The sequence below is a fragment of the Hyperolius riggenbachi genome, chromosome 5 (assembly GCF_040937935.1).
Source record: "Hyperolius riggenbachi isolate aHypRig1 chromosome 5, aHypRig1.pri, whole genome shotgun sequence".
In the NCBI taxonomy this organism is placed as follows: Eukaryota; Metazoa; Chordata; class Amphibia; order Anura; family Hyperoliidae; genus Hyperolius; species Hyperolius riggenbachi.
The window spans coordinates 42,328,036-42,345,255 of NC_090650.1; the positions used below are offsets into that span (position 1 = coordinate 42,328,036).

The following is a 17,220-nucleotide window of genomic DNA, read 5'->3' on the forward strand; positions in this document are numbered from 1 at the left end:
TCATCTTCCCCACTGCTTCTACAGTGTTTCGTCCCTTCCCTCTTTCTGAGCTGCACCCCATTGGTGAATCATCTGGCTGCAAAGAAATTGCCAACTGCGCAAAAAAAATGCTGCGATTGCAATTTCACAAACCGAAATCGCTCCTGTGGAATCACCGCCATAAGCTTACATTGGCAAAGCAGTTTTGTAAATCTTCGACGAATCAGAGAAAGCACAAATCCCTCCTGTATTTGATCTAGTTGGCCATAGGCCTAAGGTACATAAAAGAGCATTTGAAAGCATTCCTTATGTGTAAAAACTTTTACTTTTAATGCAGAGCAGGTAAAATTTATGCTAATCGACAAATGTAATCATTGCCGGCCAGGTATGCTCTCTGCTTGTTCCCCTCACTCTGCTCCTCCTCCTTCCTCAGCTAAACAGACACATCGCCCTGACTACGGCTAAGTCACTTCAGCAGAAAAGGAGGGAGGAGCAGAATGAAGAGACCAGGCAGAGAGCTGCTAGCTGGCAATGATTACATTTGCCAATTAGCAGAGCATTACAAACTTGTACTGCTCTCTGCATTGAAAGTAAGTCATTTTTATACACAGGGAATGCTTTCAAATGTTTTTTCCACTGCAGCCATTGGCTATGATGGAACATCTTCAGCTGATAGCTGTTCATTTTCCGCAGATCTTTGTCTCTTTTTCCCCCATCCTTTCTCTATAAAAGTCAATTGACCCTCTGCACACTCACATGCAAATGCTCATGCAAATTCTTTCATAAATCAATCACGCAGCCAATACTATCCTTACAGCTAACTAAAAGCCAGTGAATCTTATATAGTAAATAAAGAGAAAACTGTTCTAGGCACTTTCCATCTTTACTGTCTCTGACTGACTGAAGCTGATCCTCATGTCATTTGCTCCTTTAGGGCTCAGACACACTACCTATAAGCGCTTTTCTGAGCACTTTTTGGCCTCCAGAGATTCCTGAGAGCTTTTAAAATCGTGGTAGAATTGAGCGATTCTACCATGATCACGATTTTACTGCAATTTTAATGTAAGTCAATGTGAGTTTTTTTTAAAAAGCTCTCAGAAAGCTCTGGATGCAAAAAAGCACTCAGAAGCCTATGCTCTTTTTCTCCTAGAAACTGCACTGTCATATCTTGCTTGCTTTGTAAACACATGTGAGCACAGCAGCTTCTGCAGAGGGGTGAGGTGTATTTCTCTTCTCAGCCTCAGCCTGTCACACTAAAACTGCCCTCAGCCAATCAGTGAGGAGCAGGAATCTGGAATATTGGAATGCCTGCATAATAAACACAGAGCATTGGGTAAATGGGTTTTAGACAATTTCGCTTTAATCTGCGCTTCCGTGTTTTCAGCTATGCCAGAGAATCTGACCACCTGGTAAAAATACATGAAGAGAGCCCTCAAACTGCATGGTGGGCTGTGAGCCCAGGACAGCAGAGCTGCGTAATCACACACCACTATCTCTACTGAGCCTCTTGGCAAAACAGAAGGGAGAGAGGCTCTTTCTAATTCTTCCTCATCTTAATTTAAGCTGTTCTTTAAGCCAGCCAAAAAGTGGCTAAGTGCAGCAATAATCAGGTAAGATGTAATTTCACACCAGAGGATAACAAGATTTAAGGATAACATATATTTGTTCATTTCCTTCGCAGATAACGGCTCTTTTTTGTTAACTGTCCTTGAAATCTAGTGAGTAAATTAGATCAGTAGAGAAAGCAGACTGTAAAATGCTTTTCTTCCTTTTGCCTGTGTGTCTTTTTTAGGCTTGTTTATTGGTAAAGAACACATTTCTGGCCTGTACACAACTAATACATAAAGAGGCCCTGTAGTGACACAAAGTAGAATGCGGTAAATTATTCAGGATACCCACTTTTATGGTCATTGGCCTGGTTTCCGCATCAGAATCACTTTCTGCATCTATATAGATTGCTGTATATTGCTATGTAGCCCCGCCCTGCTTAGTCTAGGCTGTTTAGAATTCTGAATCATTCTGGGAGATCAGGTATGTTTTGTACTGGGTTTGGAACTCTCAGTAAACGAACATTCCACAGAGCTGCACCTGACAGGACTAAAAATGTTGCCGCCTGAAATAAATTTCATAATGTAAGTGAGGGTAAGGAAAGATTTTACAATGGGCAAACACTGACTAAATAAAGTTCAGTGGCACCTGATTCAACCACAATCGAGTTAAGAAATGAATCTAAACAGTTTCTAAAAGTGGTAAATATATATATATAATGGATAAAATGAGTTTCAACATGCAGTAAATTTAGCTTCCTCTCTTCTCTGGATTCAGCTACTGGGAAGGTAAATCAGATGTGTCTGTGTGGCACCCAAAGCAGGAATTGCAATAGGTGGATATTTATTTCCTTTTGAGCAATACCAGTTGACTGTCCCACGGCTGTGGAGTCGGTACAAAAATCATCCGACTCCAACTCCGACTCCTCAGTTTATGAAACCACCAACTCCAGGTTTCCAAAATGGCTCCGACTCCTCGACTCCTTAGTCTAAAACTTACCAGGGCTATGTATTTGATACAAAAATCAGAGTGCGCCGGCAGCGTCATATGCATAGTGCCGCAGTCCTGCTTGCCTCTTGCACGTTCCCGACACTCCCTCCACCGCCCCCACGCACGGTGATGTACTTCCTGCTGGACAGGATGTAAGTCACTGGGATTACCGTCTTGCCTTGTTCCGCGCGTATGCTGCTGCCACCAACAATTTTAGAATGACGGAGATCCGCATTGACCTCAATGCATTCTGCCACTGCTGCATTGCAGTGGAAGTCGCACAGTAACGACCTGTTGACATTGCGGCAAGTCGGAGGCAAATCAGATACTTCAGTCGAGAAGCAATGTGAAAAGTGTGCTGGACCCCATACAATTTCTTTGCTGTTGCTTAACCCTGTGTGCAGAAACAAGAACATAATGCAAAAAAGTGTATAGGTGTAAAAGGGGCCTCAGCCAAATAGACCAGCAGGGCTGCCAGGTAACTGGTATTGCTTAAATGGAAATACATATGGCAGCCTCCATATTCGACTCAGGGCTGGAGCCCACTAAGGCAATTATTTGAGCGTTTAGGGAGGTTTTCAAAATGCTAGCGATTTCCCTAAACGCTCAGCTAATGTTAATGAATGAGCCAAATTCCACTGGAGCGGTTGCAATTACCAAAATCACAAACGCAAGACATGCAGCATTTTTGAACGTTAGTGCTTTGCGTTACCGTTTCTGCAGTGTACAGTACACTGTCATAATCGCTCGTCAAAACCTTCACAGAGCGATTTGCTAGCGTTTTTTTTTAATTACAGCACTGTAAAAAATAAAAATTAATTGAAAGGACCAATCAAAATTTAAAAACGCGACAAAATTGCGGCAAAAAGCGTACACTTTTTAAAATCGTTACCAAAATCACCAGAAAACGCTCATGAAATTGCTTACAGAACGCTCATTAAGAACGCTAGCGATTCGTAGTGAGTTCCAGGCTTCACTTCAGTTGTCCTTTACTCCACAGACCCTGAACAAGCATATGCAGATCAGATGTTTCTAAAGATGGCCATACACTGGTCGATTTGCCATCAGATCGACCAACAGATAGATCCCTCTCTGATCGAATCTGATCAGAGAGGGATCGTATGGCTGCCTTTACTGCAAACAGATTGTGATTCGATTTCAGCATGAAACCGATTCACCATCTGTGAAGCTGCCGCCCCCCCCGCATACATTACCTGATCCAGCCTGCGCGAGTCCCCCGGTCTCCGCTGTCTTCTTCTCCGCACTCGGCTCCAGCTTCACTTCCTGTCCGGGGAAGTTTTAACAGTAGAGGGCGCTCTACTGTTTAAACTTCCTGTCAGGACAGGAAGAAGTGAAGCCTGCTGGAACCCAGCAGAGAAGGAGCAGCGGTGACAGCGGGGAAACGTGCCGGCAGAGTAAGTAATGTATTGCTGCTAGCGTCAGTCGTCGGACATTCGAACGCCGCTATCGACACATTCCCGACCTGCCGGCGATCAAGCGAAATCTTCCGCACGGAAGGATCGACGGGAACAATCGATTTCAGATGAAATCGATTGTTCGGTCAGCATTTGCGCAATGATTTCACAGCAGATTCGATCACAGTGATGGAATCTGCTGTATATCGGCGGGAAAATCGTTAGGTGTATGGGCCCCTTAACATCTTTGTCAAATCTGACAAGAGAGCCACGTGCTTGTACCAGTTGTGTGATTTAGACCCTACTGACCAGAAAGATCAACAGGACCGCCAGGCAGGGGAGGACTGGCCCAGGGGGACGGGGGGCAATTGCCCCCCGTGCCGCCCGAATCTTGAGTAATTAGGGCCGGCCGCTGCTATACGCAGCGGCCGCAGACATACCACAGGTGACAGGTTCGCAGTGGGGATCGCAACCTCGCGCGATATTTCCCGGCAAGTTGAAGTATCCAATCAGAGAAGGGGCTGAGGCGGCCGGCCGGGGTGTGCCCTTGTGCGTGGCTGCGCCTGCGGTGGATGTGAGCGGCACAAGGACACAAATAGCTTAGGTCCTCTCCGGCCCGGTGGGTTGACCCTGCTTGATTCCGCCCCCCGCCTGGAGCCATTGCCGCCAGCGCAACGTGCTGCGGTGTCATCGGAGTGAGCTGTCTAACTCTTCAGCTTTCTGGGCTGGGGGGGCTGGGGGCCTGGAGCTGCGGCTACGTGTGGCTACGAGTGCCTGGCTGGAGGAGCCTGACACAGTCCTCCCCTGTGCTGCTGTGCCTGAGGTGTCGTGGGAGTGAGCTGTCTCACTCTTCAGCTTTCTGTGCTGGGGGGGCTGGGGGCCTGGAGCTGCGGCTGGCTGGCTGTCCTGGCTGGAGGAGTCGGACACTCTGGGGGCTGGGAGTCGGAGATGCCACCTATAGCTGCTTGCTGCTGTGGGGGAGGAGGTGTAGGACTGAGGAGACAGGAGGATAGAGGAGGTCGGGTCCAGGTCGCCAAAGGAGAAGGTGGTTTTTATAAATTTTGTTTCTGTACTTCTTCTCCCTTCTTGTCACTGAGTTACTCACACTTTGCTGCCTGCCTGCCTGCTACTGCTGTCAAATTCAATTCTCTGCCCAGGCCAGTGCCCTCTGAGTTTTTTTTTGTGTGATAATCATCCCCATTCTGACCCTGGCCTGAGGGGGAACATTTTTTCTTCTTGTGGTTCAGTGTTCTCCCCAGGCTCTTTTAGCCGGGTGCTCCACCCGGCTAGTTTTGGTGAGCACCCGGCTGTCATCTCTTCTGAGTTGTGCAGAGAAGCGCCGGCCCAGTATTCCCTCATCTTGCCCCACCCGGCTACTTTTCCATGCCACCCGGCTGGAAAACATTTCTGGGGAGAACACTGTGGTGTGATTGGTGGCAGGGGAGGGGGGAGGTAGGCAGTTTGGCACTGTCAAAAAGGTAGTTGGAGGGGGGGGGGGGGGGGGTAGGTGTCAGACAAGTAGTTTGTATGGTGGGTAGGCAGGAGTGGGGTTAGGCATCACCAGGTAGGTAGGTTTGTGTGTGTGTGTGTGTGTGTGTGGGGGGTTGTTTAAAGGAGTTATCAGGCATTTTTAATGAAATAAGTGCTACTTACCCGGGGCTTCCTCCAGCCCCACGCTCCCAGCATGTCCCTCGCCGCAGCTCTGCAGTCAGCCATTCGCTGCCGCTGCCTCCCAGTCCCCGGCGATGGCACCAGACCTGGATGTCGGCCTGCACTGCGCCTGTGCGAGCAGCACTGTCAATCACCGCCACGTGGACCGGAGTGTACTGCGCAGGCGCAGTAGTTCTGCATCTGCACAGTACGCTCTGGTCCATGTGGCGGTGATTGACAGCGCGCTCGCACAGGCGCAGTCGGCCTGACGTCATCGCCGGGGGCTGGGAGGCAGTGGCAGCAAACAGCTGGCTGCAGAGCTGCAGCAAGGGACATGCTGGGAGCTTGGTGCTGGACGAGCCCTGGGTAAGTAGCACTTATTTTCATTAAAAAAAAAAAGCCTGATAACTCCTTTAAGGTTAGGCATCAGACACAGACAGGTAGATTGTGCAGAGAAATGGGGTTAGGCATCAGGTACATAGTGTGTGTGTGTGTGTGTGTGGCTGGGGATGTTAGTCATCACAATTTGAAGATTTGCACACAAGAAAGATATGGCTTTGGGCTGGGGATGCCGTGAAACGGGCCTCTAGTTTGTGTTGTCCCCCCAGGCCAAAAGGTCCCAGTCCTCCCCTGCCGCCAGGCAACTATTATTATTTTAACAGGAAATAAATAATGACAGCTTCCATAGGTCTCACACCTCTGGTTCCCTTTAAGCCAGAAGATACAGTTTATAGCATGGCAACTGCCATTTTATAAACACGAATAAAAAAAAGACATCCTGAAAATATTCCCTTCCGTTCAGCTACTGCTGAGCGTCTGCTGAGCAACAGGTGGGGGTGCAGAGAATAATCAGGTCTCATTTGCCCAGAGCCCGCTTTCAGCGAATAAATGGAATGTAACCAAAACAGGCACTATCAATGGGACTTCTTCAGCGAAAACGCCAGCGCTGCCTCTCAGCGGCGCCCGACTTAATTTATAGTGCCGGCGATAAGCCTCTAATTAATTTCCTGCCACCAGCGCTAATCGCATTCCGGAAGCCTTACCTTCGGCAGCATTCTGTAGATGTCGTCTGCAATTAAAATGTTTTTTTTACTTTCCACTTCATACGTGATGTTGCTTCCCAGAGAGGTATTGTTCTGCGAGACGATGAAGTTATTAACTGCATTGCAGCACGAAGACAGGTACAGCCTGCAAACAACAAAAAATATAAAAATACAATAAAAACACCGGCGTTAATTTGGGCTGATCCAGCGCCTCTTCTTACGCTGTAATAATACAGAGCTGTTAAGATTCACAATTGGGATCTGCGTGTGTGTGGGGGGGAGCAGCTTGCTGGAGAATGGCAGGAGAAAGCCACTTGTCTTTAGCATATGGCAGGAGGGGGCGGCTGTCTTTGCAAGTAAATTGGGGGGTTTATTTATAAAGCTTTGAATCATTAGGAAGCTTTTATCCCAATTTATCCAGAGACACGAGAAGTATTTTATAAGAGCGCAGAGAGTGCCCGGCACACACAAAGGCGAATCTGCGGCTTTAGGGGTGGTTCAGACGGACGTCTCAAGCAACCGCCTGCGACAGCCCGACGTCTCGTTTCAAATATTTAGAGAAAAAATCGCACACCTTTAAAGAGACACTGAAGCGAAAAAAAATTATAATATAAATGATTGGTATGTGTAGTACAGCTAAGAAATAAAACATTAGCAGAAGATATATGAGGCTCATATTGTTTCCAGTACAGGAAGAGTTAAGAAACTCCAGTTGTTATTTATGCAAAAGAGCCATTGAGATACGTGACTTTCAGAGTCACAGAGAGCTCTGTCGTCTGAAGCTTGTTATCTCAACTGTCAGGAATTGTATTGTTTTATTCTTCCCCAGAGGACAGGTCAAAAGTTAACTAGCCTGCTCTGTAAAATCATTTAGAATGTTGAGTAGTGTGTAAACTGCAAATATTAGAGAATGATGCAATGTTATAAAAAAAACACTATATAACTGCAAATAAAAATTTGAGAATATTTTCTTTGCTTCTAATGTTCTACCAATTATCCGTACAACACAATCAATTCATTATATCAGAAATTTTTTTTCGCTTCAGTGTCTCTTTAAGAGTGGTAGTTGGTGCTGCGACCCTATGGCTCTGATAATCCACAATATAAAAGGAGGCATCCGCACACAGACTTCAACTTGAGCACTGCAAATTTATTGGCCCATCATACATGAACAAGACCGTACACCGACAATTGTTTTGGGGACAATCTGGTCCCCTTTGTATGTCCTGGCCTAATAAACATGGTCCCATTCTTACACAGATCTAGCCTGTATTCCTTTTTTCACACTGGAAGGGTTAAAAATTCAGGGATGCAAATGAAACTTTCTCAATAGTGAAAGGTCAGTAGTTCAATCCTATAGCTGTAGTGCATTAAAAGACTGTCGGGCCTAGTGCAAACCGGAGCGTTTCCGCTGCGGTTTGCAATCTGCTTGCGGGTGCGGATCCGCTAGTGTAATGTATTTCAATGGGCTGGTGCACACCAGAGCGGGAGGCGTTTTGCAGAAACGCATACTCCCGGGCTGCTGCAGATTTGGGAGTATGCCATTGGATTGCGGAGGCGTTTCTGCCTCAATGTTAAGTATAGCATATATTTTTGTTACAGTAGCTGTTCAGTAACAGCTTTACTGTAACAATACATGAAATCTACTACACCAAAACCGCTACACAAAACCGCAAAACGCTAGCTGAAACGCTGCAGAAAAAGAAGAAAAAGCGTTTCAAAATCTGCTAGCATTTTGCGGATCTGCTAGCGGTTTTTGGTGTGCACCAGGCCTCATTCAGCTTCCACAGCCATAAAAACATTAAATTCACATTTTTAGCTTTTCATTACAAAATAAAACTGTGGCATTCTAGGAAAGTCATATTTAGAAGTAGGACTATACAGTATATAAAATTGTTTACAGTGTCAGTTTATTTTCAGTTTAGTGTGCTTTAAGGAACTTTATCGGCTTTACTAACAACAAAAATAATATTTGCTGACATCACGATCGCTCGGTACCAAGACAGACTGGCCTATAGCATGGGACTGGTCTCTGTGTCAGGGCTGCTACTGTTCTGATATCAAGCCTCCCTCCGTTACCTGAATCGGCTGTATTCCTGTGGCTTCTTTTTCCAAGTGCAGTTCTGGACGTCAATCACAGCCTGGATATAATAATCTTCTGAGTAGCTGCAAAACATGGCGGAGGTTCAAATGTTAGAATTTAAAGAAATCCCTGTGTCTGAGATTATTCTTAAAGGACAACTATAGCGAGAGGTATGTGGAGGCTGCCATATTTATTTGATTCTAAACAATGCCAGTTGCCTAGCAGCCCTGCTGGTGTATTTGGCTGCAGTAGTGTCTGACTAACACCAGAAACACGGCCAGCATCTTTGTGTAGATCCTTTTCAGCGAGTGCCTTTGTAAAGAATAAATGAAATACTGAGAATCCCCCATGAGAAGATGGACTGCAGTTCCCATTCATTGATCTAAGTCCCTGTATGAAAGCCCGACACCGTCAGCGAGACGGCTCTGTCTTTCATAAATCTCCTTCTGCCCCATCTACGCTTTACTTCCGCTTGCGTAGTAATACTACGCGTGCAGAAGTAAGCTCCGAGGGCATCTTGTGGCCAAATAGTAAAATTACATATGGAAACAAAAATTTCCAGATAATGACATTTTTTTTTACTATTAAAATTAGTCCCATACCTCCCACACTCCCCAATAGCTAGTTTTTTATTGTAAAAAAAAAAAAAAAAAAAACAATACAAAAAAAAAACAAAAAAACAAATAGTTACCTCAGGGACTAAACTTATCTAATATGTATGTAGTAAATTATATTACTGTTATTTTTTAAACTTTTAAATTATGGGCTTGTAATAAGTGATGGACGCAAAACTGAAAAAATGCACCTTTATTTCCAAATAAAATATCGGCGCCACACATTGTGATAGGGACATAATTTAAACGGTGTAATAACTGTGACAAATGGGCACATATAATACATGGGTTTTAATTACGTTAGCATGTATTAATTTCAAACTATAATGACCAAAATCTGAGAAATAATGATTTTTTCCATTTGTTTCTTAGTCTTCCTGTTAAAATGGATTTAGAATAAAATAATTCTTAGCAAAATGTACCACACAAAGAAAGCTTAAATGGGGGCGGAAAAAAACAAGATATATATCATTTCAGTGTGATAAGTAGTGATAAAGTTATTGGCGAATGAATGGGAGGTGAAAGTTGCTTGGATGCATAAGGTGAAAAAACACTGTAGGCTGAAGTGGTTAAGTAGAGATTACCTTTAGCATGTATCAGCAATAACTGAATGTCATCAGTACACAAGGCACGCAAGTCTATGGAAAATAACTTCCAAGCACTGCGTTCTTCCATTGCAGGGTCCGGTGGGGAATTAGAGGGAATGTGTATGAAGATTAATCGCACATTGCATTATGAATGTCACTAATGAACCTGACTAATCAATCTGGCATGGAACTGGGCTAATCAATAACAATATATAGAAGCGGACAAGTGAAAGGCTTGATATAAGATTAGCGGCAATGCGATGCCATAAGGAAATTCCCATGTGTGGCTCAATGAGATCACAGCAGGCAATGTCATCGCTGCAATGCTAATTGTGTCTTTTCTCTTCCATTTATTTATTATATCACTGGGAATTTCTACAGTTTCTTTTCCCAGCTGGAATTTAAAACTGATTATAAGTAAAAATTGTATGAGCTAACAGTATACATGCCTGTCCACAATCACCTGCTCCAGTTACACAAAACACAGGGAGTTTTCTCTTCAAGGACCACTATCGTGAAAATCGTAAAATATAAAATGCCTGTAAAGGCATTGAAATAAGAAGTGCATTTATTCCAGAGTAAAATGAGCCATAAATTACTTTACTCCTATGTTGCTGTCACTTACAGTAGGAAGTAGAAATCTGACAGAACCGATAGGTTTTGGACTAGCCCATTTCCTCACGGGGGATTCTCAGGAGTTTCTTTATCTTTAAAAGCAGTTAGCAAATAGCAGTTGCTCTGTCCAACTGCCAGAAAAGTGTGAAGCGAGCAGAGAGGCTACCCTGCATCTCTGTATAAATCCATTTCAGGTAGAGTCTTTATGCTGAGAATCCCCTATGGAGAGATGGACTTGCCCAAAACCTGTAGGTTCTGACAGATTTCTACTACCTACTACAAGTGACAGCGACATAGGAGAAAAATAATTTATGGCTCATTTTACTGTGGAAGAAATGTACTTTTTATTTGTATGTTATCACGTGTTTTAAATTTTAAATTTTTTCGCAATAGTGGTCCTTTAGGGAGCCCGAGGTGACACATGGAGGCCAACATATTTATTTATTTTTAATAATATTTTGCAGATAAGAAAAAAAAAAATCATCTTTCGTGGGAAGACTCCAGGAGAGACTTCACTGAATCACAGACCCAGAGATTTATTACCCTAAAATATTTATGGACCTAAAGTATATTACCTTATTTCAAGTGTTCCTGTGGGGGGTGCCATGAATATATACTTACCTTAGTAAGAGAAAGCCTCTGGATAAGCTTCTCTATCCCCCACTCCCCCTCACGGTTCCAGCCCTGGGACCCTACGAAACTATCTGATAAGCGCTTGTCAAAAAGATTTCTGCGCGTGCGCTCCTGTCTGTTTACAAGTGCGGCTGCACTGCACAGACACAAGAGAACTTGTGCCTACCAAATAGCACAAATCCGCTTGTGCATGTCGTTTTCCGCCATGCACGAGTGGCTCGATGCTGCTGCGCTGTCCGTCCGTGCCTTTGCACAGTGTGGCCCTGCTTGCTGACAGACGGGCATAGCCACAAACTTTCAGGGGGCTCCCGGGAAGCAGCAGTTGTCTGGTGAAGGACGTGGGAGGCTTCTTGATGTTCAGAAGGCTTCCCTCTACTGAGGTAAGTATCTAACTTTTGTATTTCCTGTTCTCACAGGTTTGCTTAAAGGAACACTATCAAACCAAGTGTTCTAAAATGACAATGTACAAATAATGTCTAAGTAGCTGTAAAAGCATTTTCCTACTTTTCATGTTAAATATCAGAGGCAAAAGCTGTAATTCATTGTGTGTAGGATTTAGCTCTATTGGAAAAAATCATTCTCAATAAGTGTGTCTGCTTCAATGCACAGTCAGTGTTGTTTTTTTGCATCAGACTACAGAGTATTTTTCTCTGAAAGCAAAAAAAAAAAAGGATGAAAAACTGTGGTGTCACAGACAATTACAAATGTTTATAACAAGTTACATTTCATCTGCTCTCTTCAGACACTTCAGTCAGAAGCACAGGACACAGGCAGCTGCAGCAAGCTTTCTCTCACACACGGGGTTAACAGATGCACTGCGAGGGAATTGCCCTCCCCTTATGGTTCACTTTGCTGTCAGATTTGAGCAGACTTGCCGTCAGTTAAGGGCCCGTTGCCATTTGCGAATGGGAGCCGATGTGGCTACGCATCACTTCCACAGCGCTCCCATTCGCATCACTTCCGCATTGGAGGAGACGGCAGGTGATTGCGGCCATGGGAGAATCTGCAGTATGCTGCAGATACTCTGATCGCTCCGCCCTGCTCCGCAAAGCCAGCATGCAATGGAAACTGTTCCATTGCCATGCATTGGTTACAGTGCAGAGCAGCTATGTAGCCGCATTGCACCGCATACAGTGGAACAGGCCCTAGGAGTGAATGGAATTTGATACAGTATATAACAGAGATAAGCAAGTGAATTGTATACATCATTATTTACCAGCACTTCAGGATCTCTCTTAATCCCAGGTTAAAAAAAAACATGTTAATCAACAGTGTTCCGTTAAAGAGGAGCTGTCAGCCATACTATCTCAGAAAAAAAACAAACACATATATAAGTAGATACATAGTTGCTCTACTTACATAACAGATGTATTGCAATGTCCATGTTTTGAATTTAGTGATTTTTCCACAGTAAAAAAAAAAGAGAAAATCCTGTGCACCAAATTGCAAGTATAAGAGTCAACCAAAATAAACTGCCGATGAGTAACTAAACTTTCATATTACTTTTTCATCCCTTCTACAGTCATTTTATACATACTAGGTATTAAAAAAAAGTTATGAAACAGATGGTGAGAAAATATCACGGAGAGAGAGAGCTCGGAAGAAAAGCAAAGTGTCCCGAGCTTCTGCCAGCAGCTGTGCTCAGAAAAAGAGTCACTAAGTATAGCGTCACTAAAATATTTTAGTAACGTAGTTACATTTCTTATCCTGGATTTTACAGCTCTTTTAGTAGAAGGCTTTTAGGTTCCTTTCAGTATTTTACAGTACATAAAATCCCGTTATGGATCGCCATAACATAAGGTCGGGGCCAGGCCGAGGCAAAAGAGGCTTCAGCCTCAGGGCGCAGTGTAGGAGGGGGAGCACAACTCACTTAGCTACATTCCCAATTGTGTTTGAAGCAGAAAGAAATAAGAAAAAGGGATACATGGCAGAGACTGCAAGCCAGATAAGTAGTGATTAAAGGGATACTTAAGCCAGGAATGAAAAAATCATTTTTACTTGCCTGGGGCTTCTACCAGCCCCCTGCAGCCGTCCCGTGCCCTCGCAGAGGCACAGGTTTCCCACTGGAGAGGTGGGGGTGTTCTATAAAAACCTGATTACGCTATGAGCCCTCCTTTGTTGTATTCTGTTTTACATGATTCATGTGATAATCTGAAGTGGACAAGTGATATGTACTGTCTGGAGTATCATCTGTATGACCCATGATCGCCGCCTCAGGAGTTTGCAGCGGAGCAGCTGGTGACAATTAATTCATACTACTTCACTTTTTAGACATTTGAGCACGGTCAAAACAAACATCAACAGCAAGTCTACTACCTTGCCTAGGGCCCTATTACATTTCAATCCATCTCTGGGTGTATGGGAGGCAGCGTGGAGAAGGAGTCCGCGGCGGACACTGACAGGTAAAGTATAACAGGTAAAGTATAATTGCACGGGGAATCGGGAGGGGGGAAACGTTTTACATTAAGGGGGACAGCGCCAGGTGGTGAATGCGGTGTCACAAGGCCGATTCCTGACAGATTTCATGCTAAAATCGATTGGAATATTGGCCTGTGGTGTATGGGCAACCGATAGATCTCTATCCGATCAGATTCCATAAGAGAGGGATCTGTCTTTACATTGTCTAATGTATGGACTCTTTAAAGGTACCAATACATCTAGCGACTTGGCGGGCAATACGATTTGATAATTATTATTGAATTAGATGAAAATCTGTGCCGCCAATTGCATGTCCCATCAGAGAGGCAACCAATTTTACATACCTGATATTTAACTCTTTCAGGCAGAGAAAGAAAAAAAGGAACACAGCAGTTATTTGTGTGCTAGGCACTGTACATGCACATGTCTATCTAACCATGCCACATGTCACTTCGGGTATCCTTTAACTGTGCATGTGTACGGACCTTGCATCTTTCCAACAGACAAAGATAAGAGATGGTGGAGTGGATTTAATAAAACTAGCACAAACAAAATTGTATGAAGGGCGGAGCAGCTGCTCAGACAGACCAATCAGAATTCTAGATCTGTGCATCTATTTCACTTCCCCACCAGTTGTTCTCTACTTTTCCTTGCACTTGTTGTTTTGCTTTCCATAGTTTACCGACATCCTTACCATGTAAATAATTACTCAGGAACAAAATGTGTTTGCTTTTTTTTTTGTTTTTTACCCACAATTCAGTTAAGGTTTCACTTTCTATTTTGACTATACTGTACCTTAAAAACAAACCTGGGTTCCGGTTCCGGCGCCTTGATGGTAGGAGGCGAGTGAGAGAGCTCCGCCAGACCGCCCGATGAACAGCGGCGAAAAAGCAGCCAAAGTGCCCCCAGGTTGCGGAGATATCTAAGGGGAAGCCTCCCCGACGTCATACCTCACCAGAGGGACCCGGATGGATCGCTATTTAACGCGCTCCGAGAGGAAGAAGACCACCACCGGAGCGCGGACAAAGATGGCGCCGAAGGAGAAGCCTCGTAAGGCAGACTCACAGCACACTCTCACACAGCAAGAGGAGACAGCTTTTCCGGAAGGGGAAGCATTTGACAGCCAGAATCGCGATTGGGACAGCGAGTCTGAGGATCCGGGTGAAGGAGAAGAACTGACAGCACGCAGCTCCAGAATAGCCAGGGAGGTAGTGGCGCAGCTGAAACCCGACCTCGAGGCCATGATCCAAGCGGCAGTGACGCAGTCACTAAAGAAAGTACAGAGGGATATCCAGGCACACACCAAAAGGATCCAACAGGTGGAAAATCGCGTATCTAAAATGGAAGACGAGCACAGCATCTCAAAAGGTACTGTAGATAAGATACTAAAGGAAAACAAAGATATGCGCAGTAAACTGGAGGACTTAGAGAACCGCTCAAGGAGAAGCAATTTAAGGCTGGTAGGCCTGCCTGAGAGCTATTTACCTAATACTCTCCAAGAGCTATGCGCAGAAACAATACCCCAACTGCTAGGGCTCCCAAACATATGTAAAGTAGAAAGGGCACACAGAGTGGGACCCCCGCTATCAGAGTCTGGCAAAACGAGACCAAGAATCATAATGATCAAGTATCTGGACTTTTCTGACAAAGTAGCTATCATGCGGGCATATAGGAAGCTGAACCAGAAGCTTGAACATGAAGGACACCAGCTGAGACTCTTCAATGACTTCTCGATTGAAGTATCTAAGCAAAGGCAGAAATTCAATAAAGCATGTGCGGAATGCATCAAAAGAAAATGGAAATTCGCGCTATTCTATCCGGCCATCCTGCGAGTCACGGACACAGAGAACGAAACACATGTGTTTACGACGGCGGAGAAAGCAGAGGGTTTTCTAGCGGAGCAAAAGAGGGCGAATTCAAGCAGACCATCAACTTCAAATGAAGCTGAAGGAGAGGACTGAACGTTCGCAGTAAATAAACCTAACTGCATATGGGGGCACTGCCATACAGTTGATTACATGCACTCAGCATATAAGGACTTTGTAATCTGAATCACTTAGCGTGAGTAAAACATAGTCGGGTGAGATGAAAACGACGGGGTTAAAACCTCACCACTCCTACGTTGAAAGGGAAGAGGTGAAGTCATGTTGCAGAATGTAAGATGGGGAGATCAACCTCAGGTTGAAAAGGATAACATGTTTGCCAATTATATGTTTACTCAAAATTTGTGGGGAAATAGGGGGGAGGGACGTCGTCAGCACCTACATAGGGGATTACAGCATAGCATAAAGATGAGAAGCAAAACTCGAGTGCTCAACAAATTTCCGACCAAACGATACAATAAATGGTGATAAGGGTGGGCACCTGGAATGTGAAAGGCCTCAGATCCCAAGGGAAAAGATCTATGGTTTTGAGACATCTTAAAAAACTCAAAATAGACATTGCGCTCCTACAGGAGACGCATTTAACAACTAATCAATTCCCATTTATGAAAAAAAATTGGGTGGGACATGTATTGGGCTCCCCAGCCATAGGAAACAAAGCAGGGGTTTTGGTAATAATTGGAAGACAATTGGGCTGCAAAATTCTATTAACACAACATGATGACGCAGGAAGATGGCTGAGGACTCGAGTAGAGCTTGCTGGGGATGTACTAGAGATTTTGTGTGTGTATGCTCCAAATGAAGATAATTTGACCTTCCTCAGGGAGGTCAGCAAGATTATTCTGTCAAGTGGGACTTCAAATTGGGTGGTGGGCGGGGATTTCAACTCAGTGATAGACATAACAGAGGATAAAACAGGACGCCCGACCCCTATATATCAAAAAAAAGCGGCACAATTAAAAAGTTTCACGGAAGACCTGGGGCTCCAGGACGTCTGGAGAGGGTTGCACCCATACGACAAGACCTATACATTTTACTCACACCCCCATGATCTATGGACTCGTATAGACCTCTTCTTAGTACCCCCCCCAAATGGTACAACGAACGGTTAATGCGGAAATTATGGACATGGTCATATCGGATCATAGCCCAGTCACCCTAGATATTACAGAGGTCAAACCCAGAGGGTCGGATATAATCTGGCGCTTCCCCACTCAACTTTATGGGGATGAGGGCTTCGCTGAGTTGCTCAAGACATGGTGGTGTGAATATCAGGAAGATAACAGAGAGCACAAAAATGACCCTATATTATTTTGGGAAGCTGCAAAGCCGGTACTGAGGGGCAGGATTATCTCCTATATGTCAGGGGAAAAAAAGGAGGCCCGGATTAGATATGATCAAGCAGTTAGGGAAGTAAGAGAAGCCAATAAAAAATACATCATAGACCCTAACGGGGAGAATAGGATATGCTGGATAAAGAAAAAGCAGGAAACTGACAAATGGCTAAAATGTAAAGAGAATCTAAATAAATCATACCAAGACCTTAAATACCGCAGATATGGCAACAAAATGGGACGTATGCTCAGCAACTTGCTTAGAGAGGAAAGAACCAACACAAACATATTATCATTGAGATCGTCATCAGGCCAAACTTTGACAGATCCGAAACAAATAAATGAAGCCTTAGCTTTGTATTATGAGAAACTGTACTCCTGCAACACAGGGGCAGTAAATAGAGAAGCTAGGGACCACATTCTTGATG

At 44.4% G+C, this 17,220-nt stretch overlaps 1 protein-coding gene across 2 annotated transcripts in view; it reads right to left on the bottom strand.

Moving 5' to 3' along the window:
* The window catches only part of ST8SIA6 (ST8 alpha-N-acetyl-neuraminide alpha-2,8-sialyltransferase 6), a 163,314-nt gene that overhangs the window by 32,547 nt on the left and 113,547 nt on the right, over positions 1-17,220 (bottom strand). For both annotated transcript variants that reach the window (XM_068238577.1, XM_068238576.1), the window contains 2 exons: positions 8,705-8,791; positions 6,626-6,770 (listed from right to left, as the gene is read on the bottom strand). In XM_068238577.1, coding sequence (XP_068094678.1) covers positions 6,626-6,770; positions 8,705-8,791 — 232 coding nt within the window. The remainder of the gene's footprint in view (positions 1-6,625; positions 6,771-8,704; positions 8,792-17,220) is intronic.